Source organism: Schistocerca serialis, chromosome 5 (genome assembly GCF_023864345.2).
Source record: "Schistocerca serialis cubense isolate TAMUIC-IGC-003099 chromosome 5, iqSchSeri2.2, whole genome shotgun sequence".
Classification (NCBI taxonomy): Eukaryota; Metazoa; Arthropoda; class Insecta; order Orthoptera; family Acrididae; genus Schistocerca; species Schistocerca serialis.
This window is the reverse complement of record NC_064642.1, coordinates 479,801,571-479,828,697: the sequence shown is the minus strand read 5'-3', so window position 1 is coordinate 479,828,697 and position 27,127 is coordinate 479,801,571. Positions and strand designations below refer to the sequence as shown.

General features: G+C 41.4%; 1 protein-coding gene across 1 annotated transcript in view; it reads left to right on the top strand.

Moving 5' to 3' along the window:
- Positions 1-4,256: 4,256 nt before the first annotated feature.
- Positions 4,257-27,127, top strand: part of LOC126481086 (lachesin-like) — a 539,555-nt gene continuing 516,684 nt past the window's right edge. Inside the window, exon 1 of the mRNA XM_050104587.1 lies at positions 4,257-4,401. Within this exon, the coding sequence (XP_049960544.1) occupies positions 4,263-4,401 (139 nt within the window). The 5' untranslated portion in view covers positions 4,257-4,262. The remainder of the gene's footprint in view (positions 4,402-27,127) is intronic.

Below are 27,127 nucleotides of genomic sequence, written 5' to 3'. Positions count from 1 at the left end.
TCTGTGGTCATCAGTCCCCTAGACTTAGAACTACTTAAACCTAACTTGAGGACATCACATACATCCATGCCCGAGGTGGAATTTGAACCTGCGACTGTAGGAGCAGCGCTGTTCCAGACTGAAGCGCTGGAGCAGCTCGGCCACAGCGGTCGGTGTACATATTGTATATAACCCTTCTTTACCTATAGCTTACCCCTACTTTTCTCCGAATTTCGAACATCTTGCTCCATTTGACATTAACGAACGCTTCTGCAGGTCGGAAACTCATATGACAATTTCTTGCTTCCATTAATAGCTGGAACGTCAGAACTGCCTCTCAGGTGCCTTTTTATTTCCTCAGGCCAAACTGACCGTCATGTAACACATACTTAGTTTTCTCTTCCGTTCTTTTTTGTATTATTCTTGTCAACAACTTGAATGCACGAATTTTTAAGCTGATTGTGAGATAATTCTCTCACTTGGTGACTTTTCCAGTCTTTGGAACTGTGTCGATGATGTTTCCCGAAAGTCACATGGTTTATCGCCAGTCTACAAATTCTACACACCAAGGTGTAAATGTTTGGCTGCCATCTACTGCAATGGTTTTAGAAATTCTGATGGAATGTTATCGATTCCTTCTCTGCCTTATTTGGTTTTAAGTCCTACAAAGCTCTTTTAAATTCTAATTTTAATACTGGATCTCTTATGGATTCTAAATCGACTCCTGTTTCTTCTTCTATTACGTCATCAGACTGGTCCTTCCCCTCACACAGGCATTAAATGTACTCTTTCCACCTATTAGCTTTCTCTTAACGCTACCATTCCTTGCTTTCAGTTTCATCGAAGGTTTTTTACCTTTTCTATACGCTGAGACGATACTCCCGTCAATCATTTCTTTTTGGACACATTTACGTTTTTCATACAGCAATTTCGCCTTAACTCCCCTGTACTTCTTTTTTATTTCGTTCCTAATTGACTTGTATTTCTGTTTTCCTGAACTTCTCTGAATGTTCTTCTATTTCCTTCTTTCATCCGTCAAGTGGATTTTTCTTCGTTTACCCATGGTTTCTTTGCAGTAGCCTTCGTTGTACCTATGTTTTTCTTTCCAGCTTCTGTGACAGCCATTTTTTGAGATGTGCATTCATCTTCAGCTGAACTGCCTTACAGTACAGATGCTCCTCGGTTTTATCATAATAATTAATGACTCCAGAACAAATGTCTTTTATAATTATGTACAAGAGATCACCTGGGATTTAATTTATAGTGAACCAAATGCTGACCGATTTAATCTGTTCTGTGATCAATTTACGTCATTATTTGGAAATAGCTTTTCGCATAGAGTGCATAGGCAAGTAAAAAACCATGGATCACCAGAGGGATTAAATTATCTTGTGAAAGAAAATCGGAATTGTGTCTATTGGCAAGAACAAGTAAAGGTCAAGCAGTAGTTGCACGCTACAAAAACTATTCAAAATTATTAAGAACAGATATCAAAAAATCAAGGAAGATGCACTTACGTCAGAAATCAGTAATTCTGGCAACAGACTTAAGTCTACATCCAATATAGTGAAGAGAGAGTCAGAACAACCAGCCAAAGAACAAGATAACATAACTATTGATTTAAATGGAGGGTCTATAAATAATGGGTCACTGATAGTAGATACATTTGATATCGTTTCTTAATTTTTTTTAAAACTGTAGGGGCAAACAGTTCGTGAGAAAAAGCACAGCAGCATGTTGAGAAAGGAACTCTCTCAAAATTAAATCATAGGTATGTATCACTAACTTCTCTATCTGAAATCAATATAGTTATATATTACCTCAAAAATAAAAACTCCTCTGGATTTAATGGTGTTTCTGAAAAGCTACTTCAAAAATTGTTGCCATATGAGAAGCCATGTCTTATCTGAAATATGTTATCCACCACTTACTCAAGACGTTTTTCCAGAGAGATTGAACAATGGCATTGTTAAACACGTCTGTGAGAAAGACGATGGAGAAATGACAATAACAACCAACCTGTTTTGCTGCTGACACCATTTTTTTAAAATTTTAAGGAAGTGATGTATTGAATAGTATTCCATCTCAGCAACAATAGTATCCCCAGTAAATTACAGATCGGATTTCAAAAGAGTGGCTGTACTGAGAATGCGGCTTTCACATCTATCTACTAAATTTTACATGCTTCAAATAACAAAATAGCAGACATTTGATGACGTGAACCACAATATCGTCTTAGATAAACAGACGTTTTGTACAATTGATGGTATAGCCAACCAATGGCTAATGTCGTATCTAACCAAAACTATGCAGCGCCGAGCGACTGTAGACATAAATTTCAACTTGATACATCTATGTGTTCCTGAAAAAAGGGGCTGTAACAGCCGGATAGAAAGATAGGAATGTAGATGGACAGCTAAATGATCCTATAAGGTTTCCGTTTTTACCGATTGAGATACAGAACCCTAAAATTAATACTACTTTCTCAGACTTTGTTTGCACAAACTATAGAAGTTTCCCCCTCCGACTATGGCATTTCTGACCCATTACATTCTGCTTCTAAGGTCTTTCAGAAGGTGACGATATTGATATATCGCTCGAATACTTGAGTGCAGGTTTCTGATTATTTGATAGGTATTACTGGTTACTTTACTTCTAGTTGATCTTATTTAAAACCTAGAGGGCGATTTTTCACATAATAACGGAACTGTGATCGTCGATCTGTTTCCGTTCTAGTTTCGAAATTACTCTTTTCTTGCAGTCTTTCGTAATGTTCTCCGTTAATCATAATTGGTTTCACTGTTTTCCTTTAATCTAATAACTTGTTTCCCATCCTAACTGACAGTCGTGTCAACAACTGCGAGTAAATCATTGACGGTTTTGATATCATTAGAGCATGATAAACCATATGGAAAACGTGTGTCATTGAATCTGGGGTCAAACAACATTTATATAGCCGATTTGTTAACATTTTCTGTTGGTATTAATTGACTTTTCATTTATGTTTTGATGCATTTTTTCAGATTTTCAACAACAGTCACTACTGATTGTCTATCAGATGTCTCTGTATTCAACGTACTAGTTATTGGGTTAATTTTACTGTTTGCAAGGTACTCTCTGCGGAAATGTCACACGTAGCCTTTTCTGTATGCTGCTGAATGTCACAACGATATGCCATGTCTACAATATCTATGGCTTATAGAGTGGGTGCTGCACTAACACGGTAATTATTGATATTATTAATCACTGAACGCAACTTAAAAAAGATGTCTTTCGGCTTTAAAGAAGATTGCCTTCGATCTGGTGCATAATTTTAGAATTTGTTTCTACTCTGGTTCTTTTATTGGCTCATCACTTATTATTACACTTTGTTTGAAGCAAGTTCCAATCCTTTTCACAGCAGTATTGACATCAGGAAATTTATCAGTGTTAAGTAGGTGCTGATATCTTTGCCATGCAATTGAGGATGTCGGCAAAACGCGATGCGTGTCATTTTCTCCAAATGTTATTTCAACTCCTTCAGCCACCGCACTAATGCCATTATGAGACATGATCAGAAAAGTATTCGTTTAAATGACGGAAAAAACATTGACAGTGGTAACAAGTAGCTTGGTTCTTGGCCTCTTCGAAATCCTATATTTTGTCTTCAACGGTAATCTTACGATGTGGCAGAGACTTTATTATCAATGTTGAAACATCGGTATTTATACTCCCGATATCTATATTTTGTAAATATTTGTGATAATCGAACACTTATAATCCATACACAGTCATACATACTTAATTATGCTACGTACTATCTCGTATGCAGAACAGTCTCAGAGAGGTACTGATAGTGTAAACACTTTCTCATCCTGTTTCTTTGTTTTTAAACAGACCATCAAATAATGACTTGGTATAAAGCTATAACCGATAACAATAACATCTGAGTGATCTGAGACTGAAATGTACACAAAGCTAAACAGCTATATAGTCACTGCGTTTCCTTAAGGTAATATACTTAGTCTGTGTGCGTTTCAGATTAGAAGAAATCTCAGTATCCTCCTTGTACATTGTTATATGGGTAGATCACCTGCAAAAAACGTGTACTCACGTAGATATCGGCACGTCTTCGGCGGCAGGGCAGGTGGCTGTTGAGTCGCACGTGGTTGCCTACCGGCCAGGCGCCACCGTCCTCCCCTGGCGCATCTGCGCCTGCGCAGCGACGGCGTCTCGCGGGCTGGTAGACTCGGCGAGGCAGGCGCCGCGGCGGCCAGTCGGCATGCGTGTGTCGGCGCGCACGCATGGAGCGGCACACACGCTGCGTACTCTCTCCCTGTCTGGGCAGCCGCACGATGTCCGCGCCGCTGCAGCTGCTGCTTCTGGGGGCCGCCTGCTTGGCTGTCGCGGCCGCAGCCATCGTAGCCTCACCTGACTACTCTGGTGAGAGCCACCTTCTTCGTTCTGCGTAGTCATAACTACGGTACAAATAACAAGAGACGTTTGGTGTCCCACCGAAAACTGGAAAACATCTAGTTACACGACCAGCGAATATTAGAAACCAATCAATATGGAAACAAATCTTGTGTGACTATGCATATACAATGGTAATTTTTCTAATCTTCACTGCTTCTTTTTTCTTTTCTTGTATTTTTAAAATACTTCTTCCCCCGTCTTCCAAGCCTGACTTCAACTTATCATTTTGATTATATCGTATATCCTTCCTGCAAACAATCTAGCGTATTATGTTCTTATTTATTGCTTCAGTACCTCTATCACAAATGATTCTTTCCTCACAGTCTTATATTTCAGAGCGAATGTTGTAGATATTTTAAACACAGTGTCTTACGTCTTCTCCCGAATCTGTGATGTATATATTCCTAAAAACAAAAGCCCCAGCTCATCTGGATTTTCCAGCAATGTAAGAATTTATAGTTGTTGCTAGCAGATATGTGCGTATCATCTTCTGGCTTGGAGTTTCTCACTGATAGCGACTACAGTAAATGCCTCAGATAATAGCTTATACGGTGATTTTTGTCATTAAACGGTTAGTCCTTCAGTATATCTCGATTAAAATATAGCTTCTGAGTTGCAGAACGACATCGTCTGTTTAATATTTAGCAATATACGTTACTGCCCGTTCCTTGAAAGATCTTCTAAATAACGACAGCGATTAACGGGCTTAAATGATATTTAGAAAGGGTTACACAGGTTCAATTACCTCACAGAATCCATGAGTACTGCCTCAGGGAAACAAAACGCCCGCCTTCTAATTTTTTTGTTGTATATTTCAGCCTGAAGGAAATACCATTCATATAACCAGAAATTGAACTATGTGACAAAAATAATTAATAACCGCCAGAATAAAAATGTGTTAGAGTTCTATTTTTTGAATGGTGAAGCTATTTTTGCTTCAGGTATGTTACAACACTCTTACTGCACAGTTACACGAAGATGATGTTCTTGTACAGGTTTTGATGTGGTAGTTTCAGTTTGCAACCAAGTAGTTCTTCCTAGCTTGCAGCCTGTATTCATACAGACAAATTCAGCAGTGTGCCACCTATAAGGTCTGAGAAATAATATTACCGTTATTGTTAATTTCTGTAATTTGGTCTCAGCTACTCGGAAAATGTAATATGATCGAATATAGATTCTGTTATAATAAATTCTAAAATTAACTTGGGTTGTGCAGGTATTAAATTTCATTTGCCCAATGTGGATAATTCTGATCCCTGTGACTGTCACATAACTATGAAAAAAATACAACCTGATACTTAATGAAGGAAAGATTCTTTTCCGCATGAGTCATCTGAAGATGTGGGTTATATAACCTTAAACTATTTATTAACAGCAAGAATATTTCATTAAATGACTACTTTCGAGTAATCGCAGCTGTAATTTCATGCATAAAAATAAAAATATGGAGGTTATAAATGTAATGCACGTTGTTCGCACATGTTTAAAGCGGTTCAGGTAAGACCATGTGTCCCGTTTATTAAACTGTGCAGCACGAAGTGCAGCGAAAATCACATGTTTCACTAGCTCAGTCAGTACAGCCAGGCGATAGTCTGCGATTTCACGAGTCATTTCCAACAGACGTTTCGTAGCCTATCATCTACGTGAGTTAGTTTCGTAGTAACATCTCTGCTATAAGAGATGAAAGTTGAACTGTCCTTTTGTTTATAAACTTTTGAGATAGACGCAGAGTCTGAAATCGTCTACAGAAATGAGATGTATTTGCCAATGACTGGCCATAATGTTTCAAGGGAAATGGCTTTGTAAATTTTGACACTCACTGCCAATACTGCTCCTATGCATCACTCGGAAAGCGAACGTCAGGAATTTTGTAGTTTATAATGCAGATTACAATCACCAACTAAAGTGAGTTAAACTTTTGGGTAAACGTTTGTGTATGAGTTCGTAGTCAATAAATTGAGCTCAAAGTTGTGAGGTTTGCGCGATATGAGAGGTATAGGTTTATTCCACAGCTGTTTACTCGGTTGTAACAAACCCTTTCGCAATTAGCTACCTGTTGTGTACTGCTTGCTGTAAAAACTGTTTTCCATTCTCATTAAAGAGAGCCAAATTATGATAGAAACTGTATACAGCTGAGGAAAATCTCCATAACAATTTTAAATTTTCTTCCAATTGTCGGTAGATGCATCTTTCTTATGTCTGTAGCTAAATGCTGTAGAGGCGGTAAGTTCTTAACGAATTTTATTCTTACATCTGGACATTGTCAACGTTTGCAACATGTAGAGTGGTAAGAACACGTTCTTTTCTTTGAAATTTCAGTCGATACTAATGCAGCTGCGAAACAACATAAGATTTCAGTCATATGTAAGTAAAGTTACGTAGATTAAATTTTGAAATGATGACCAGCATACTGTAAGAGAAACGATCGTTGCTCTTAGGAGGAAGCATTTGTACCCTTTACACGAGACGCATCATTGAAGTACGTACACAGCTGGCAGTTCTATGGATATAGCGAATTATTGTAGGATCGTCGGCGATTTTCAGCCGTGCTGTAATCATGTGCTCCTGGGCCCCACTAAAATTTATTGTGTACGATGTGCTACACAAAAGGGTCGAGGCTGTTGATGCAAATTTGTGCACTTACCAAATAATTTACTAATCGGCACTTGCAACGTAGTATTGATGATCGAGTACAGACATCGGCATTTGTTACTATCACTGTTATATTTATATCTGGATAACGCTTTTCGTGAGGATGGGTTAAACGAATTTATAGTAAAGTTTTCATACACTGCCACTAAATCGACTGAACAATTTAAAACGTGTCACAATGTAAGGACAAAGTTCAAGCTAAAACGGCAGTAGCGCACTAATACACTGTTTACAAATAATTATTTAGTAATACGAGCCGTTGCTTTCCCTCTTTGTTGTGTTACAGTTATAGAATGGAGACAGAGCTTTGCCGATGATTTTCTGTGCCATGAATATGTCAAAACTACATATGTGAAGACTCGAAGAAAGGTGTAGTAGTCCAGTACTCTTCTTCTATGCTAGTGTTAGTGCCACTGTGATACAGTGCACGCTTTCTGTTCAGTATTTAATGTTATTTTATTTCAGTTGGTATTCGTGTTGCTATATCTTATTCTAAGACGGAGGATGAAGTGTACGCCGTCTGCTTAAGCATAATTTGAATTTTACTCTAATTATTTTTATTTTTCAACTGCTATATACATTGTATTTCTGAGTGGATCATGGAAACCAGCCATATGTTGTTGGAAAGATTCCAAAAACTACGCTTAGGCTGACTAGCGTATTACGCCAACTGTCGGTAAACTGGAGTGCAGATTCGATACACATCTGGTTACGTTCCTGTTCCGCGAAAGTCTAACTGTGTCTGGCACCATAACAGTACGTTTCTTCGTATTATAACATACTTTAGTTACCGCGAAGCGTGCGATGCCCATTGATTGGAGCCAGTCTTACACTGTACGATATAATCCAGGATGGGAGATGTATGAGGTAATGAAGCCCAAAGGCAGAATGTCTTGTTCGTATTTGTTTGTCTTTACTGCGAATTTATTATATGTGGCGGTATCAGTGACAACTTTTTCGAGGCCACAAATTGTGAGGTACTTAAAGAAAAAATATGTAAGAATCATTAAGAGCTATTGATGAAATAAACATTTATTCACTACCAGTTTGAATCTCCCGGTATTCATAAAGTATCGTAAAAGTCTGTATGGCATCATTCTTATTGTGGAGATAATAGAAAAAGAACGATACAACGCATTCTGATGAAAATAACTTAAAATACCTAATGAGCAGTTGATCGAAACTGTTAGTGAATGACGGTTTCATTTTCGAATAAAAGCATCTATATTACTTAATATATAAGCTACTTAGTTTATAACGTCGTTTCGGCTACTGGTATCATCAGATCAAAACCCAGAATTTGTAAAACAATCAATCAATCAATAAAACGTGCGCCCCGCTTATTCGTGAATTAGACACTGAACGCAACATTACAGGTTCTAAGTTCTGAAGAAACCAAAGAAAAATTTAGAGTAGGAATTAAAGTCCAGGGAAAAGATACAAAAACTTCGCCGATGGCACTGCAGTTCTATCGGAGGCAGCAAAGAACTTAGAAGAGCAGTTTAACGGAATGGACGGTGATTTGAGAGAAGGATACAAGAGGAACTCCAACAAAAGCAAAACAATAATAATCGAATGCAGACGAATTAAATCGAATGATGCTGAGAGAATTAGATTAGGAAACGAGACACGCAAAGTATGGATGAGCTTTGCCATTTGGGCAGCAACATTAAAATGGACAAAGTAGACAGGATATAAAATGCAGACCGGCAGTGGCAAGAAAAGCGTTTCTGAAGAAGAGAGCTTCGTTAACATCGAATATAGATTTGTCAGGAAATCTCTTCTCCAAGTATTTGTATGGATTGTAATCATATATGGAAGTGGAATATGGACGATAAACAGTCCAGAATCTTTTGAAATGTGATGCTACAGAACATGCTGAAGATTAGATCACGTGACTAATAAAGAGGTACTGAAAAGAATTGATGATAACAGAAATTTGTGACACAGCCCGACTACAAGATGGGATCGGTCGATAAAGTGGGGGGGGGGGGGGGGGGTGATCATAGAGGGTGACCAAGAGGTGAATACAGTAAGCAGATGCAGAAGGATGTAGGCTGTAGCAGTTACTCGGAGATGAAGAGACTTGGACGGGATAGAGTAGCATGGAGAGCTGAATCAAACCATTCTTCGGACTGAATACCACAACAACAAGTTCTCATCTAATGATGCAGCAGCGTAAACGACGTTTTAAATAAAGTACCAGACCTATATTTCGCGATATAGACGGTTTTATTAATAAAATATCCAGAATGCCAGCAGACTGATTCAGGAAAATTATTTCCTTGGTTAGTAAAGTTATACAGGGTGTCCACAATGAGACTCCAACATTTGAACTCATAAAATATGAGAGGAAACACAATTTATTGACGAACAAATACAGGGAAATCATACAGCAGCTCATCAAGTTTTCATACAGAGGTGGACGGTTCAGTGCACTTGAACATGGGCGCCACGGGTAGTACGAAGAATATCGAGTCTATAATCGATTTCGTGCCATGTGTTGCGGAACATCTGTTCTGTGATAGAGTTGATGACAATTGTTATGCGCTATTTCGAGTCTTGCAGGTCCTTTACTGGTGTAGCGTATACCCGGTCTTTCACATAACCCCACAAGAAAAAATCGAAGCCGGCCGCGGTGGCCGTGCGGTTCTGGCGCTGCAGTCCGGAACCGCGGGGCTGCTACGGTCGCAGGTTCGAATCCTGCCTCGGGCATGGATGCGTGTGATGTCCTTAGGTTAGTTAGGTTTAAGTAGTTTTAAGTTCTAGGGGACTTATGACCTAAGATGTTGAGTCCCATAGTGCTCAGAGCCATTTGAACCATTTTTGAAAAAATCGAGGAGGGTTATGTCGGGCGAACGTGGCGGCCAAGGAATTGGACCTCCACGGCCAGTCTATCGTGTCATGTGTCATTTAAAAATTTTCGGACATCAAGGCTACAATGGGGTGGTGCACCGTCCTGTTGAAACACATTTGGCTGCAGGTCTGTTATCTGTGGCACGGCAAATTGTTCCAACATGTCCAGGTAGATGGCTGCATCCACAGTCGACTCCTGAAAGAAAAACGGCCCAACAATGCGATTTATCATCAAACCACACCACAGATTAACTTTCGGACTGTCGCGCATGTGTTCCCTAGGTGCATGTGGATTTTCGGACCGCCAGAAGCGCACATTGTGACGATTGACAGCCCCTGACGCGTGAAAGGTTGCCTCGACAGTAAACATCACGCGTGATAAAAATGTCTCGTCCGCGGCAATGCGATCTATCACGACAAATGCAAACTCTTCTCGCTTTAGTCGATCAGGCTTGATTTCTTGCACAACCTGCACTTTATATGCGTACAAACGTAATCGCTGATGAAGCACTGTTGAACGTTTCATACGAAGTTCTCGTGATGCCTGTCGCACTGACTTCTGTGGACTTCGTTCGAATTACCGCTGCACTTGTTCCACATGATGTTCGCTGATCCCAGGCTTACCACCACCATACCCTTTCGCAACACTCCCAGTAGCCAAAAACTGATCACACCACTTCTTTATAGTCTTGAACGACGGGGGCGCTTTGTTGTAAACTCGACGAAAGTTTCTTTGCACTTGAGTCGTCGATTTTGTCTCTGCATACCACCAGACCACTTGTGCACTCTCCTTCATATCCTCCATTTTACTAAAACAATTGACTGCAGCTCCACTACGGCCACTGGGCGTATCAAATTTGCACACCACAAATGGCTAAACAAGAAGCAAAACAAGCTAAAGCTAAGAGAAAAGAAATAATAATAAATCAGCAATAAACCTGATAATTTATAAAATCAAACATGTTAAAGCTACAAATTAAAATAATTAAAGACAATAAAATCAAAGCTAAACTAAATTCATATGAAATTGTTTGAGTGACAGAACGGAGGAGTTGCTCTGTCTGTCCCTTCAGCATTCACAGGTCCACCGTCTGAAATGAGAAAGATATTAAAATGTTGGAGTCTCATTGTGGACACACTGTATTCCCTAAACAGCACTTGGTGACTGTCAAATATATCTTTCTTTAAATATTAACGAATTGTGGTACACCAAATGCATAGAACTAAGAAGACATACTTTTTCTTTCTTGGAGTCAACGCCGATCCAATGGATCAGCTTTTAAGAAAGTCCCTATTTCTGAGACAGGAAGAAAATATAATCGGGTATGTGCGGTTATTAGTCGTTCTGGAGGGGAGCTCAAAACAAAGCGAGGGCCTTTGTGGTCGGTATGGAAAAGCGGTAGCTGGCCTGCCGGGAAATTTGCCTACATTTTAACATGTTTTAATTACAACAGGCTGTGCGCCCTTGACGGGCAACCTTTTAAAAACTTCCCTCCTTTGACGTACCCCTCTGCCGGGCGAGGGGAGGCAGCCGTGGCCCAGGAAGCGTGTAAACAATGTAGACGAACACGCCACTCGCTGTAATATGCAGCATATCCCATTGTACAAACTTTGTAGAGAATTATGCCGGCGCGCAAGACACGCGAACGCTTAGGCTGAAAACTTAATGAGCGTAGTAGCGCGCGGGCGAGGCGTATCCCCCGCGTAGCGGCAGGCGCGGCGCGTGCCTAGGCCGGTGCCATTGTCGAGGCCCCGTCAATGTCCGCGCCGCGCCGCTGCTGAAACAGTAACGAGGCGGCCGAAGGGGGCCGGAGCCGGCGGGTGAATGGCTGGGGGGGGCGAAGCGCCGTGGCGCGCCAACGTCTCAGTGTGGCGGCTTACACATTAGTAGTACGGCCGGATGCGGGAGAAGACTTAAACCTGTTGAAAGAAATGGACAGCTTGCTTAGCGCGAAATGTGGCTTAAGTAGCGGGCGGTTACAACTAAAGTGCAACTCCTACAGAGGTTCAATGTGGGCTGTATTTAGCGTACTACGTAGATATTCTAACGCGTTAACGCGGAACTGACTTACGTTGGAAAAAAAAAATAATCATACAATGGAGGCTTTCACGACATGATGGTACTGTTGTTGATAATTCTTCCGGGTTATACGGCCGTGGTCTATGGAATTCTTCTATTCCTAACGTTTCGTCCAATGCTACGTTGGACATCCTCAGAGGTATGGCTGGTCCTGTTGAGTCCTGCCGACTGACGAGTCGGGCGTCGGAGAGCGGCCTAAATACCGAGGAAACAGACCGATGGCAGTCTGAAACATAAAGTGTTTCGGAAGAGCACACATACTGATACATACTTACATAAGAACTCCAATCATCACCCATAACAAAAAAGAGGTGTAATCAAAAGTTTAGTGGACAGGGCAAAACGGTTTTGTACGCCGGAACTTCTGGATACGGAACTGAAGAATCTGAAACAGGCCTTCGAAAAGAATGGCTACTCAAACAATAAAATTAATAGAGTTTTAAGACCTAATTACAGCAGACCAAAGGACAAGGATGGTACACAGCAATGGAAGAACACGGTGTCTTTACCTTTCATTAGTAAGGTTACAGATCGAATCGGAAAAATTTTGCTGAAACATAAAGTGAAACCGGTATTCAAACCTACCAGAAAAATAGGACAAGAACTTCGTTCTGTTAAAGATAGAAGGCCACCATCAGCATCTAGCGGTGTGTATAAAATTCCGTGTACTTGTGGCAAGGACTATATTGGTACTACGAAAAGAAGTGTGAATACGAAGGAGCCTAAAAGTCTTTGCCGACTGGGAAAAATAGATAAATCGGCCGTTGCGGAACATACACTTGTCAGGTGACCATGCAGTTAAGTTTTCTAAAACTACAGTTTTAAGTGCTACCACGAACTATTATCCACGACTGTATAGGGAGGCTATTGAAATTTATAAACATGAAGATAATTTTAATAGAAAAGAAGAGGCTTTGAAATTAAGCGAGATATGGACAGTGGCGTTACGAAATCGATAAGTGATTGTTCTCTATGACGGACTATTGTCGATAGTTACGTTTTATCTTTGACTAGTTTCCTCTCTGCTACTATATGCAAGCTAGACCACGCCCTCTTTCCTCGGTATTTAGGCCGACTCGTCAGTCGGCAGGACTCAACAGGGCCAGCCATACCTCTGAGGATGTCCAACGTAGTATTGGACGAAACGTTAGGAATAGAAGAATTCCACAGACCACGGCCATATAACCCGGAAGAATTAACAACAACAGGAAAAAAAATAGTTCCAGTTTTTGTCACCAGGTGCAAATCTGGCGCCATGAATGTAAGAAGGAGCACAGAAACATTTCCATACACAATGGATCAGGAGTGGGACGAGGGCACAACAGGTCAAACCGCTGCTGAGACGGTTTCTTCAATATGAGCACCAGATACATCGACGATATGCTGTATAGTGCCAGATTTGCACCTGGTGGCCAAAAGCGGAACTAATTATTTTTGCAGCGTCAATTGGTGCTGCATTAATGCATTAGCGTATCTACCAAGTTTCGGTTGTTGTTGTTGTGGTCTTCAGTCCTGAGACTGGTTTGATGCAGCTCTCCATGCTACTCTATCCTGTGCAAGCTTTTTCATCTCCCAGTACTTACTGCAACCTACATCCTTCTGAATCTGCTTAGTGTATTCATCTCTTGGTCTCCCCCTACGATTTTTACCCTCCACGCTGCCCTCCAATACTAAATTGGTGATCCCTTGATGCCTCAGAAAATGTCCTACCAACCGATCCCTTCTTCTGGTCAAGTTGTGCCACAAACTTCTCTTCTCCCCAATCCTATTCAATACTTCCTCATTAGTTATGTGATCTACCCATCTAATCTTCAGCATTCTTCTGTAGCACCACATTTCGAAAGCTTCTATTCTCTTCTTGTCCAAACTATTTATCGTCCATGTTTCACTTCCATACATGGCTACACTCCATACGAATACTTTCAGAAATGACTTCCTGACACTTAAATCAATACTGGATGTTAACAAATTTCTCTTCTTCAGAAACGCTTTCCTCGCCATTGCCAGCCTACATTTTATATCCTCTCTACTTCGACCATCATCAGTAATTTTGCTCCCCAAATAGCAAAACTCCTTTACTACTTTAAGTACCTCATTTCCTAATCTAATTCCCTCAGCATCACCCGACTTAATTAGACTACATTCCATTATCCTTGTTTTGCTTTTGTTGATGTTCATCTTATATCCTCCTTTCAAGACACTGTCCATTCCATTCAACTGCTCTTCCAAGTCCTTTGCTGTCTCTGACAGAATTACAATGTCATCGGCGAACCTCAAAGTTTTTATTTCTTCTCCATGAGTTTTAATACCCACTCCGAATTTTTCTTTTGTTTCCTTTACTGCTTGCTCAATATACAGATTGAACAACATCGGGGACAGGCTACAACCCTGTCTTACTCCCTTCACAACCACTGCTTCCCTTTCATGTCCCTCGACTCTTATAACTGCCATCTGGTTTCTGTACAAATTGTAAATAGCCTTTCGCTCCCTGTATTTTACGCCAGCCACCTTTAGAATTTGAAAGAGAGAATTCCAGTCAACATTGTCAAAAGCTTTCTCTAAGTCTACAAATGCTAGAAACGTAGGTTTGCCTTTCCTTAATCTTTCTTCTAAGATAAGTCGTAAGGTCAGTATTGCCTCACGTGTTCCAGTGTTTCTACGGAATCCAAACTGATCTTCCCCGAGGTTGGCTTCTACTAGTTTTTCCATTCGTCTGTAAAGAATTCGTGTTAGTATTTTGCAGCTGTGACTTATTAAGCTGATAGTTCGGTAATTTTCACATCTGTCAACACCTGCTTTCTTTGGGATTGGAATTATTATATTCTTCTTGAAGTCTGAGGGTATTTCGCCTGTTTCATACATCTTGCTCACCAGATGGTAGAGTTTTGTCAGGACTGGCTCTCCCACGGCCGTCAGTAGTTCCAATGGAATATTGTCTACTCCGGGGGCCTTGTTTCGACTCAGGTCTTTCAGTGCTCTGTCAAACTCTTCACGCAGTATCGTATCTCCCATTTCATCTTCATCTACATCCTCTTCCATTTCCATAATATTGTCCTCAAGTACATCGCCCTTGTATAGACCCTCTATATACTCCTTCCACCTTTCTGCTTTCCCTTGTTTGCTTAGAACTGGGTTGCCATCTGAGCTCTTGATATTCATACAAGTCGTTCTCTTATCTCCAAAGGTCTCTTTAATTTTCCTGTAGGCGGTGGTCAAGTTTCGGTGCCATATCACAATTATATCTCACGCTGGAGCCTCGTGAGTAGTTACACTTTAATTATAGCCCCTGGTATAAGAAAAGTGAAAAGGAGGGTTAGTAAAAAGGAGAATGACAGCTACATTAACAGTGAAATTAGGCTCAACACTGTCGTGAAGGAACTAAATGAATTCTTCAGACTTGGCTGTGTTCAAATCTGATTTAGGATTCCCAGCTAGGAAAGAAGAAGTGGAGTGAGAGTGTCACATAGAGGGCGTTCTGCCAATATGACGATTTGTATCTGCAGCAGGCACACAGTTATCAGACCTTCACCGACACCATTACAACACTTTCCGCAACAGTCAATAAGTTGCTTTCCGGTGGGTCGTTTCGAACTAATTCTGTTTTTAATTGCACTAGCGGTAGTTATAATCTTATTTATAATTTCTGCGCCGCGCGGGGTTACCCGAGCGGTCTTAGGCGCTGCAGTCATGGACTGTGCGGCTGGTCCCGGCGGAGGTTCGAGTCCTCCCTCGGGCATGGGCGTGTGTGTGTGTGTGTGTGTGTGTGTGTGTGTGTGTGTGTGTGTGTGTGTTTGTCCTTAGCATAATTTAGGTTGTGTGTGAGCTTAGGGACTGATGACCTTAGCAGTTAAGTCCCATAAGATTTCACACACATTCGAACATATAATTTCTGCTTACTTGAGCGTTGTTCGTCAGCCTGTGACCCTTATCGAACAGGATTGATAGACGAAATAGAAAGGCCACAGAATAGCAGCGCATTTCGTCACAATTAGTTTCGCGAGCACGAAAATATTGGTAAGAAGTTGGGAACAGTGCCTAACAAGTCTCATACGACCAAATGACTTCCTTCCGTTGCTCCGCAGTCAAGGTTTAATGTCTTTGACACCACATTTTCATTTTACGACCATTTTCATCACTGAAGAATTGTACCGGAATTCTAGTTCGTCCTGCAGCTCTCTGTTCATTTGGTTGTTTTGCTACTGTCATTCTCCCATTTTTCATCACAATCCTCTTCACTGGCCGACTTTCACGATAACTCAACAAACACTTTTGTCGTCGTAATGAGCTTTTCCGCTTTCCAGGTATACGGTACGGTCCCTTTGTTATGGAAGCACACACAAAACGAGTACTAACAATTTAGCTTCAATCGAATTCACTTAGGTCCGACACAATGCACTCACAGCTACGCAGAACATTTTTCTGTCAACGACTGGCACTCGTAACGTACTTAGGATATTGCACAGGTGTCTTTCCTGGACAAGTACGACATCGCAACCTGCAGGTTTGGCTTGCATCTGATTTTATGTTCAAGCATGTATTTCTCGAGATGTTTCATATTTTTGTTACTAAAAGCGTAGTCCTGAATGCATACCAACAGAATTGTATATAAGTGAAGCTCGGGCCACTAAAGTCATCAGACGAAGAAACTGAAGAATTTTAAATTTGATGCCAATGAAGAATGTTAAAATTTTGTACATAGATAAAATACGAAAGGAAACAGAACTGAAAAGAACAGTTGAGGAAGAATGTGACTGGAAGACTTTTGTTAGAAGACGGGACAGGCTAGTAAGGCATCCAGCAACTAGATGACGCAGGAAGGACCCGTAATGAAGAGAAACGGTAGACAGGAAAATGAAAGCAGATTATAAAATCTATCGGGTGTGATGGTTACCTGGCTATGAAAAGATTAACAGAAGCGAGCACAGATGGAGCGAAGGATCAAACCAATCGAAATACTGATGACTAAAAAGAAATTAAATCTTGGAGTTCAACATACCACCCTACTGCTTGTCCAGGTGTCAACGTTGTCTGCCAGAAACATTTGACCTTCAAGGTGATAACAAAATGTAACGAAACTTTGCGGAATGTAACGTAACATAAGCATTACAGTCTAATCTCGCAACTGTTATCTCTGCAGTTTCTCAAATTAACATGTTACCCACGGAACAATAGAGATGGCGAGTTACAGCCCTACACTTTCAAAAATTCAAGCATAAAAATCTACCGTTGAAATCGCTTGACTCGTATGAGAAGAAAAAAGTCCGCCATGAAGCTGTTATCTATAATAATTAGACAAATCTGTTTAAAAGCATTGTGGTTTCAACGTAACGCAATCATCTGTGGCTCTACAATGAGTGTAAACACGCAACGTCAGACCAATTTCTCAACGACGAGCAACAACTCTCCGCATTACTTTTTAAACCTGTGACAAAAACCACACAGCTACAGGCCTAAAAACATTGTATTTGTATTTATGGCGTTGGAAGAAAGAGATATGAGATGAACTACTGCCGTCATAAAGCAATGCAGATTTTTTTTTAAAAAAAGAAAAACAGCACATTTTCCATAGTAGTACTAAGTAAACTGAAATTAGTGGTTTACGCCCTGATAATTTATTATCAACTGTTTAAAATATTTCGAAACACGTAAAAATCTAAACAATCGCTATAACTGATACTTACAGATAGTTAATAAAGCTGGAATACTTTTTTAACTGGAAACGTACACACACATCTTGAGAGCATTCGGGACACACCATAACAACATTTTGCTGCAACTGTTATCTCTCGCAATATTGACTTTTCCTCCTCAATGATGATGTCTGCTCTGCTGAAAGACCTTTCCTCCTCAAATACGGTGTATATGTTCAAATGTTATACCAACCAGACCCACGTTTACGAAACAGTGTATAAATGTTTGCGCTGGTCAAAGACCGGCTGTACGACTTTTACGGGGAACCACACGGACCTAACCTGACTGTTTCGTTATGTCTGCCATTCCTAGAAACCTGTGGACACTGAAACTTTACAAAATTCGTGAATTTTTCTAGAACACTTTATGTGTTTACTGATCTACGATTACTTTATTTCCTTGTCATGTATCGGTTTTATGATGTGAAATTTGTTAGTATGTCCAATTTATCTAAAAAAGCAAAGTATCCCAGGTGTGTCAAAGGTCCTTCTTCCATACCACTCACACGCTCATAGCTTCAGTTCTACCAGAAACAGCACACACTCCTGCAAAGTGAAGTTAATTCTGGAAATCTGGACTATGGCTAAGCCATTCGAGTCTGATATCGTTTCTTCCAGTCTAGCAATGTATGCGGGAGTGCTTGTCTGAGAATTGGAATGTGAAGGAGGGGCGATGGCAGGATTGAACTTTTTGTGTGAATCTATCAGGATAGCGCGATCGGTAATAGAAGTGTCCCCAAACGACCGGTTTAAATTCTGATCCGGCAAAGAAGTTCAATTTGTCAACAAGTTCCAGTGTCCCTAGATGTCACCAGCTTTTCGTGACAACAGAACGTGAAATTTTCACACTCCCAGGGCGGCGCACTGATTATGTAGAGGACTTAATCCAAAGAATTAAAAGAAAAGGCCAACGCAGAGGAATAACACCATTTTTCTTCAGCTGTTTCCCGAGGTGTAATTCCTTCGTCTCTAAAAGGCGCTCGTGAGTCTGTAAGTATGGCTCTGCCAAAACACCTCCGCTATCATTCACTGCCAGAATACAACCAAGACGCTAGTATCAAATGTCTTGCTTTCGTGCTAATTAATTGCCTAGAAGTGAGATAGCGGCTCCGGTAATAATCGAGCAAGCTAATCGATAGACAGCTGATAAAGAGCATGGAAAACGAAAGAAGGCGTTTATAACACGAAACAAGAAGTCCTGCGTTACTTCGAGACCGGGAGAGTTGGATACCAAAATCACTAACAAGAAAGGCTAACAAATATATACTTAGGTAAACCAGGGTGAAATGGAGACGTGGGACACATGGTCAGGGTTACTTCAACTCAATACACGCTAGGCAATAATTACCAATTAAACACGAATTATGGCTTGTAATTTGCAACAGATTTTATTTAACAATTGCATGACAACAGCAAACTGCTATTTCCCCAGAACGATATTCATAACTACCATAGAATTTGAAACATTACTAAACAGAAAATGTCTACGGGTGTCAAAGCCCACCCCAAACAATAAATAATTTTAAATCTGTTTTTACATGAATCTTACGAACCATACAAACAATAAACGGTTTAGAGAGAAAAAATCCCACAGAATCACGACACATTTTAAGATATAAAAACAAACACAACTCACAATTTCTCTTTGTGAATAATATGTTAAAAACCCAGTACAATGAAATGTATCTGTCAGGTATTAGAAAATTTCAGTGACAAGTAATGGGACACTAGAGGTGCGCGGAAACTACAACTCAGATCCAGCCTGAATGAAAGCTGAAAGGAACGGTGAAGAAGGCGTCACCAGGAACAAATAATAAAATACCTAAATTCGCCGAAGAACTGGAATCTACTGATAAACACAGCGGCTGCGGTATCGGTTCCAATTCAAACTGACTGCCGCCAATGCGTCGTCCCCCAATTGAAATGGAAATGTCGTGTGGGTAGGGCCTCCCGTCGGGTAGACCGTTTGCCTGTTGCAAGTCTTTCGATTTGACGCCACTTCGGCGACTTGCGTGTCGATGGGGATGAAATGATGATGACAACACAACACCCAGTCCCTGAGCGGAGAAAATCCCTGACCCAGCCGGGAATCGACCCAGCCTGTTAGGTATGACATTCCGTCGCGCTGACCACTCAGCTACCAGGGCGGACGTCCTCCAATTAAACGAGCAGCTACAACGGACGAAGCGCACCGCTGATTGTACCACCGAAACAACAACATAAAACCACACAGCAACTGGGCAGCATCCAGAGTAACACAATTCTTAAAACATTAGAAAATTTCAACACAGGAATACAACCATATGTCCGTTGGAGGACAAAACGCGAGCCATCTGAAAAGGCACCTGTCGCCACTCATTGGACGTGCAGTTGCGGTACGGCGTGCAGTTTCAGCCTTCATCGGTGATGGAGTAGTTTGCATGGGTGCGTGAACCACACGCAGCAAAGTTTGATGAACGGTCGATGAGAATACATGTTGGCAGCTCCTTGCTTGGCGCTCAGTTGCTCAACAGTTGCACGTCTATTCGCCCGGACACATCTCCTTTATTATCATTCAACCCCTGTCATCTCTTCCCCATAGTACACAGCAGTGGCTTCGCCGCCGGTTTGGATTGCACTATTTTACATGCACGGTGTACTTTAACCATGGCGACATGGGAACAGTTTACAAACTTAGCCGTTTCGGAAATGTCAGACAAACCTCGCTGTTTCCGCATCACGACTACTACTGCACTGTTTTCCGTGTCCTTCCGACACCTTTTGTATACCCGCCATTGCTAGTGATGTTATGAGTGGCTATTGCATTTTGAAGCCGAATACTGGCGGTGGTGACAGTAATGTGATTAGACCATGTATAATGACCTTTAAGAACATACACTGACGGGAAAAAAATCGCAACACCAAGAAAGAGTTGTACGATAAAAACGAAAGTTGGTAGGCGAGTTTGTACATCTGAAAGATGATGGCTATTCAAAACTTGTGCTAGTCGTATAAGAGTGGTGTTAGTAGTGCCACTACGAGAAAGAAAATCAGGTTTGTTTTCAATACACGCTATTACGGTCGTGAGCGTTAGTTACCTTTGAGAATGCAAGCAGCGAGTTGACGTTAGTCTAGAACGCCTTTAAGGCGACAGAGTCGCCATTATCAACGAGGTCATACTATAGGACCACGAGAAGCTGGATGTTTCTTTTACGACGCTGGAGAATCTCTTGGCAGGTACGTACTGCTTGATACGACTGATGGCAGCGGTTGTCACGAGAATGCAGAGTCACAAGAAGACCGGGTTCCGGACGGCCACGTAGCAGTACCGAGAGGGAAGACCATCGTGTTCGGCGTAAGGCTCTGGCGTATCGTACTGCGTCTGCTGCACGATTTTGAGGAGCAGTTGGCACCACAGTGACGCAGCGTACTCTTACAAATCGTTTACGTCAAGGACACCTCCGACTCTGACGCCCTGTAGCGTGCATTCCGCTGACCCCAATGGTTGTAGATCGATGTCAGTGATTGTGTTGATTAGAAAGAGGCCAGGTGAGGACCTGCAACCAACTTGTCTACATGGTAGGCGTACTTACCGGACCTACACCTGGTGTTATGGTCTGTGGAGCGATAGCCTATGACAGAAGGAACACTCTCGTGGTTTCCTCACGCACCCCGACTGCTAATTTGTACGCCACTCTTGTGATTCGACCAGTTGAGCTGGCATTCACGAAAAGCATTCCAGGGAATGTTTTCCAGCAGGATAACCCTGGTGCATTTACCGCTATTCTAGCCTAACATGCCCTACAGCGTGTCGACATTTTGGTAGTCGACGGAGAGTACACAGCGGCAGTTTCATAAAAGTCATGGCAGTTCCCCCTTTATTATATGACGCGGAAAGTTGGACGCCGAGAAATGAAGATTTACAGTAACTAGTTTAAAACCAACTTTTCGCTCCCACCTGGGATCGTAGCTTCTTTGAGTGTAGCTGAAAGCTACCATCCCCGTTGAAAATGTCCTACACAAATTGGGACGTAACGTTGAGTTTAAATGTGAAATCCATTCGACCAGGGCATAACAGCCCGGAACATTTCGTTAACTGTGCACCAGAAATGTAATTTCTAAGACACGTGAAAGGGTGCACTAGAGAAGACAAAACTAGAAACGAACTAATAAGTGCATAGTTAGGGATGCAACAAACAAACCAAAAGAGGAGAGAACATGTACTTCGAATGCCACCATGAAGACTTCCTAAACTAACAAAGTATTTTAAACTACGGAGCAAGAGAAGTGTCGGAAGACCGAGAAAGAGAGTCGAGACCGGAACAAGCCCTAGTCGCAGAAGAACAGAAGAAGTTCTTCCTGCACTAGGGTCTACACATAATAAGGTAAATTTCATCATTTTTATCCGTCCTGATATTCTAGTAGTAGTGGCTACCAGGGGATAACTTCTCAATCGTGAGACACTGATGGACAACTGTATCAGAGACCGCTACTGTGTTGAAGAGGCAACTCGTGCTCCCCAAATAAATGATACATTGTGGCATGTTACGCCAACGGGAAATCGTGAAACTTTTTACGTGTCGTCAGCATGACAGAAAAGGGCTGAGTAGACAGGATGCCGTTGTCAACGTATTTGGTCTCAGCCGTAACGTGAATGCCCTATGCAAGGGACACCTCATCGTCGAGTTCGTGTTGGCAAATGCTCGTGCCACCGTCTCCCTCATGTACAGCAAGTATCTCTGCTCAAAGTACACGTCGCCAGTGCTACGCTGTGGGCACCAACGTGGTGTAATACATAAACAAACACTATCTGGCTCACAACTTTGTACTACCGGATACCGGTTCCAATCTGGGTAGTCAAAGTTTTGATCCAGGGGGTGTTTGTTTATTATAACAAAACAGATCATGTTACCTAAGACATGGTGGTAGATACAAAATAAAATGTTTTGTTCACTGGCACTGGACGATAATTCCAGATTGCAGGGAATGACTCACTCCGTTTCAATGTTATATGCCAGCAAGGACGAAAAGCGGTAACATCAAGGAACAAACTAAACAGTGTTTATCCTTAAATACGTGGATGAAGGCTATCAAGCCTTTCAAGAATTTCTCTACTGTCGCAAACATTGATCAGTAGCATGGAAAAGCTTATCAACCAAGTAAGAATCGTGTAGGGCATTAAACTAATTTATTATTGTTGGTGGGAAGGCCGAAGCACGTTATAAATAATGAAGATTCATTGACAGTGCAAAAGTTACTTCATGTGCACCCCAGGGGAATGTATAGGACTCTTTCCCTTCATATTCTGTGTACAGTGTGAACATTAATAAAACCAACAAACTACAGGGACGGATTCCTGACTGGAAATGGACGAAAAAAGATCATATGAACATGCGTCCGGAAGTGCATCTTTGCCACGGTAGATGGTACTGTCGAATGAAAATCCTTCTGACCACGTGCTCTGAATTACTTGTGTGTTGCAGGCTGTGTGATTGACGCAGCGTACTGTAAGCAGCAGAATGGTCCGATATTCATGTAGGGAACAAGTTGAGAGGGTGTTTGCGTACGGCCAAGCAGATGGAAACGATCGAGAGGCAGCACGGCTGTACCAAAACAAGTACCTTCACAGACACGAACTACATCAGACAACATTTCAAGCCCTTTTCGGCCGTATGTGTAATCATAGGTCAGACGAACGTGCAGGAAGGCGGCGGGCTCTGCGTTCACCTGGTTTGGAGGACCGTGTTCTACAGGACTTTGAGACGGACCGAAGTACAAGCTCCAGGCAAGTGCCCCACCAGCATAGTGTAAGCCAAAGTACGATTATGTGTGTCCTGCATGACAATCACTATTATCCCTAACACACAAGGAACACTTGGCACGTGGTCAGACGAACTGTCATGCCTCAGCGTCATCTACTGTGACAACGATGCTTTTCCGGACGCATGAGCCGGCCGGTGTGGCCGTGCGGTTCTAGGCGCTTCAGTTTGGAACCGCGTGACGGCTACGGTCGCAGGTTCGAATTCTGCCTCGGGCATGGATGTGTGTGATGTCCTTAGGTTAGTTAGGTTTAAGTAGTTCTACGTTCTAGGGGACTGATGACCACAGATGTTAAGTCCCATAGTGCTCAGAGCCATTTGAACCATTTGAACCGGACACATTCTCATAGGATTTTTTTCCTCCATTTTCAGTCCCGAAATCCGTCCCTGCAGTTTGTTGGTTTTATTAATGTTCACACTGTATATCATCTGGCAGACAATAATAATAGAATTCTCACACTTCTGCAGTCGATGCAGTTGTCTGTAATGAAGTACTATCTGAAAAATCTGTACCCTTGCAACAAATGTAAAAACGTAGAATACTTTGCTGATAATGCCAGTATTTCAAAACAAACAGTCAACCCATGGAGATACCAGGTGTAATAATGTATGGGGATATGCATTTATTTATTCATTTGTTTATACGTATATTTCATCTGGCAAATTTAGCTCCTTTAGGTGCTCCCATACATCTAATCAGATATACTTAGTGAGTTAAGGTTACATCTTTTATACTACACGAAGAATATATAACAATAATAGAATTACAGCATGTGTAGTAATGAATATGTGAAATTTTTAAAAAAATGTTAGTCTTACTAACATCATATTAAGCAATTTGCTCATTACATTCGTTTCGAATGTGAGTAATAACACCTCACAGAATCATATGGAAAAGGCAGAGAAAGAAGCAGAGTGGGATAAGAAGTTGACTCGTCAGAAAAATAGCAAGAGATATGAAACGGAATCATGACACAGACTCAATCGCTTGTACAGCAGCTCGAAAACTTCGATTCATTGGTAGACTACTGGAAAATGCAGTGAGTGTACAAAAGAGACAGCTTGCAAAGAATCGTGCGCTCCATCATAGAATATTTCCCAGAATTGTACGACTCATACAAAACAGGACTCACAAGAACTATAGAACGTATAGAAAGAAGGGGAGCACGACTGATTAGGGATTTCTTCGACTCACGGAACAGCATCAGGAAAATTCTGTGGAACCTGAACTAGCACACCTTATTACGGACTACCTAGAAGAAAACGATTTATGGACACATAGTCAGCAAGGATTCAGTAAATATCGTTCTTGTGAAACACAAGCAGTTCCTATTCACACGAAATAATGAGTAGTGTCGACAGGGGAGCTTAAATTGATTCCATATTTCTAGATTCTCAGAAGGCTTTGGCACCATTCCTCACAAGCGACTTCTGACGAAATTGTGCCGCTACGAAGTATCATATCATGTGTGCGACTGGATTCGTGATGTCTTGTCAGAAAGATCACAGTTCGTAGTAATCGACAGAAAGTCATGAAGCTAAACGGAATTGATATCTGGCGTTTCCAAAGAGTTTTGAACGCCCTCTGCTGTTCCTAATCTATGTAATGATTTAAGAGCCAATCTGGGCAGCCCTCTTAGATTGTTTGCAGACGTTGATGTCATTTACCATCTACTAAAGTCATCGGAAGATCAAAACCAACTGAAAAATAGTTTAATCTGTATTGTGCGAAAAGTGGCGTCTCACTTAAATAATGAAAAATGTAATGTTATCCACATGAACATTGAAAGGACTCCCTTGAGTTTTGGTTACACGATAAATAGCACATAGGTAGAGGTAAAGACTTAAATTTGAACCATCAAATAGAAAATTCTGATAGCAAGACGAAACAAAGTCTGCGTTTTATGGCATAAAACTTACAGGTTCTCATAATTTTTAACATTTTTATGCAGCAACAGCACTTTAAGGCCGTTGTATGGGCCTCGTCGTGGTGAATTTGGTACAGCTTGTGTAATAGAAGTGACAAAACCTTATGGTTATGCATCAAGTTTTATAAAGTTAGGACATGGCTTGTTTTAGGCAACCATTTAAATAATATTTCATCTTCTGAAGAAGACGTTATTACTAACGTTGAAACCTAGGTAAACGATAAAGTTAACCTCCAACTGTGGGCTGTATATTCTTATATAAACTTACAAGGTGCAACAGGTGTATTAAAGACATTGCCTACAGAATGCTTGCCCGTCTTTTCTGTAATACTGCTGTTTCGTATTTGATTGATAGAAGACTCTGAAAACGTCCAATGTAGGGCAACTCACTTTGTATTATCACGAAATAGGGGAGAGGACGTCACAGATATGATACACGAGTTGGGTCGCAATCATTAAAGCCAAAGCGTTTTCTGTTCTGTGAGGTCCTTTTGTGACATTTCAATCACAGTTTCACTTCTGAATGCTAAAATACCTTGTTGTCGCAAATATCCATAGGGAGAAATTTTTGTTGTGAAGCCGGCCGTGGTGACCGAGGGGTTCTAGGCGCTACAGTCTGGAACCGCGCGATCGCTACGGTCGCAGGTTCGAATCCTGCCTCGGGCATGGATGTGTGTTATGTCCTTAGGTTAGTTATGTTTAAGTAGTTCTAAGTTCTAGGGGACTGATGACCTCAGGAGTTAAGTCCCATAGTACTCAGAGCCATTTGAACCATTTTTATTTGTGAGAAAGTAAGAGAAATCAGAGCTCAGGGAAAGACTTAAGTGTTCGTTTTGCCCGCGCGCTATTCGAAAATGGAATGGATAAATAGCCTTAAAGTGGTTCGACGAACCGTCTGCTAGGCACTTAAGCGTGGATTGCGGAGTAACCTTGGCAGAGCTTCCTTACAGATTTTCTAGCTCGGCATTAACAGAATATACTACACCCACCACTTATATTTCCCTAAGGGAACGCGAAGACAACTTGAGACCAGGCTCACTGCACAGAGGCAGGGATCCAGTCATACTTCGCGTGTTCCATACACCAATGGAAAGGAAGAATCCCTAATGTGGAACACTAGAGTGGGAAGCATCCTTTGCCGTGCAACTAGCTATGGTTTTCAGAATGGGGTTGTAGGTGTATATGGTGGAAGTATTGTCGTGTGTGAATTGTTCTCATAAGTGAGCTGTTTATACGACTGCCAGAGTCGTACTGGTGAAAGATACAAGAACCCAGCAGCTAATCATGTGAAATCGTTTCTTCTCTTACAGTAGACAATCTGTACCTTCAAAACGGCTAGGCACGGTTCCATTCCTCTGGAATTGTGCCAACAGTGGTTTGAGGAGGATTATTTTATGAAACAGGAGATCACCTGGTCTCAGTCGCATTTACGTGCGAGCCTTGGACCCAGACCACTGAGTGTCTGTGAATTGTGTGGGTCAGTTAATCCTTGATGGATCCCGACGGCTTTAGAATGCTTTCACGGTGTCTCTCGAACTCCGCGTAAACAAAGCTCCACATTTATCACACATAATGTCTGTGCTTAGTAACGTCTATAAAGGTGTTGTGTCACTAAGTCAACTGCTCACGAATGTACAAATTTTTCACACATATCGCGAAGCTTATTCATATGGTTATTAACGACCTATG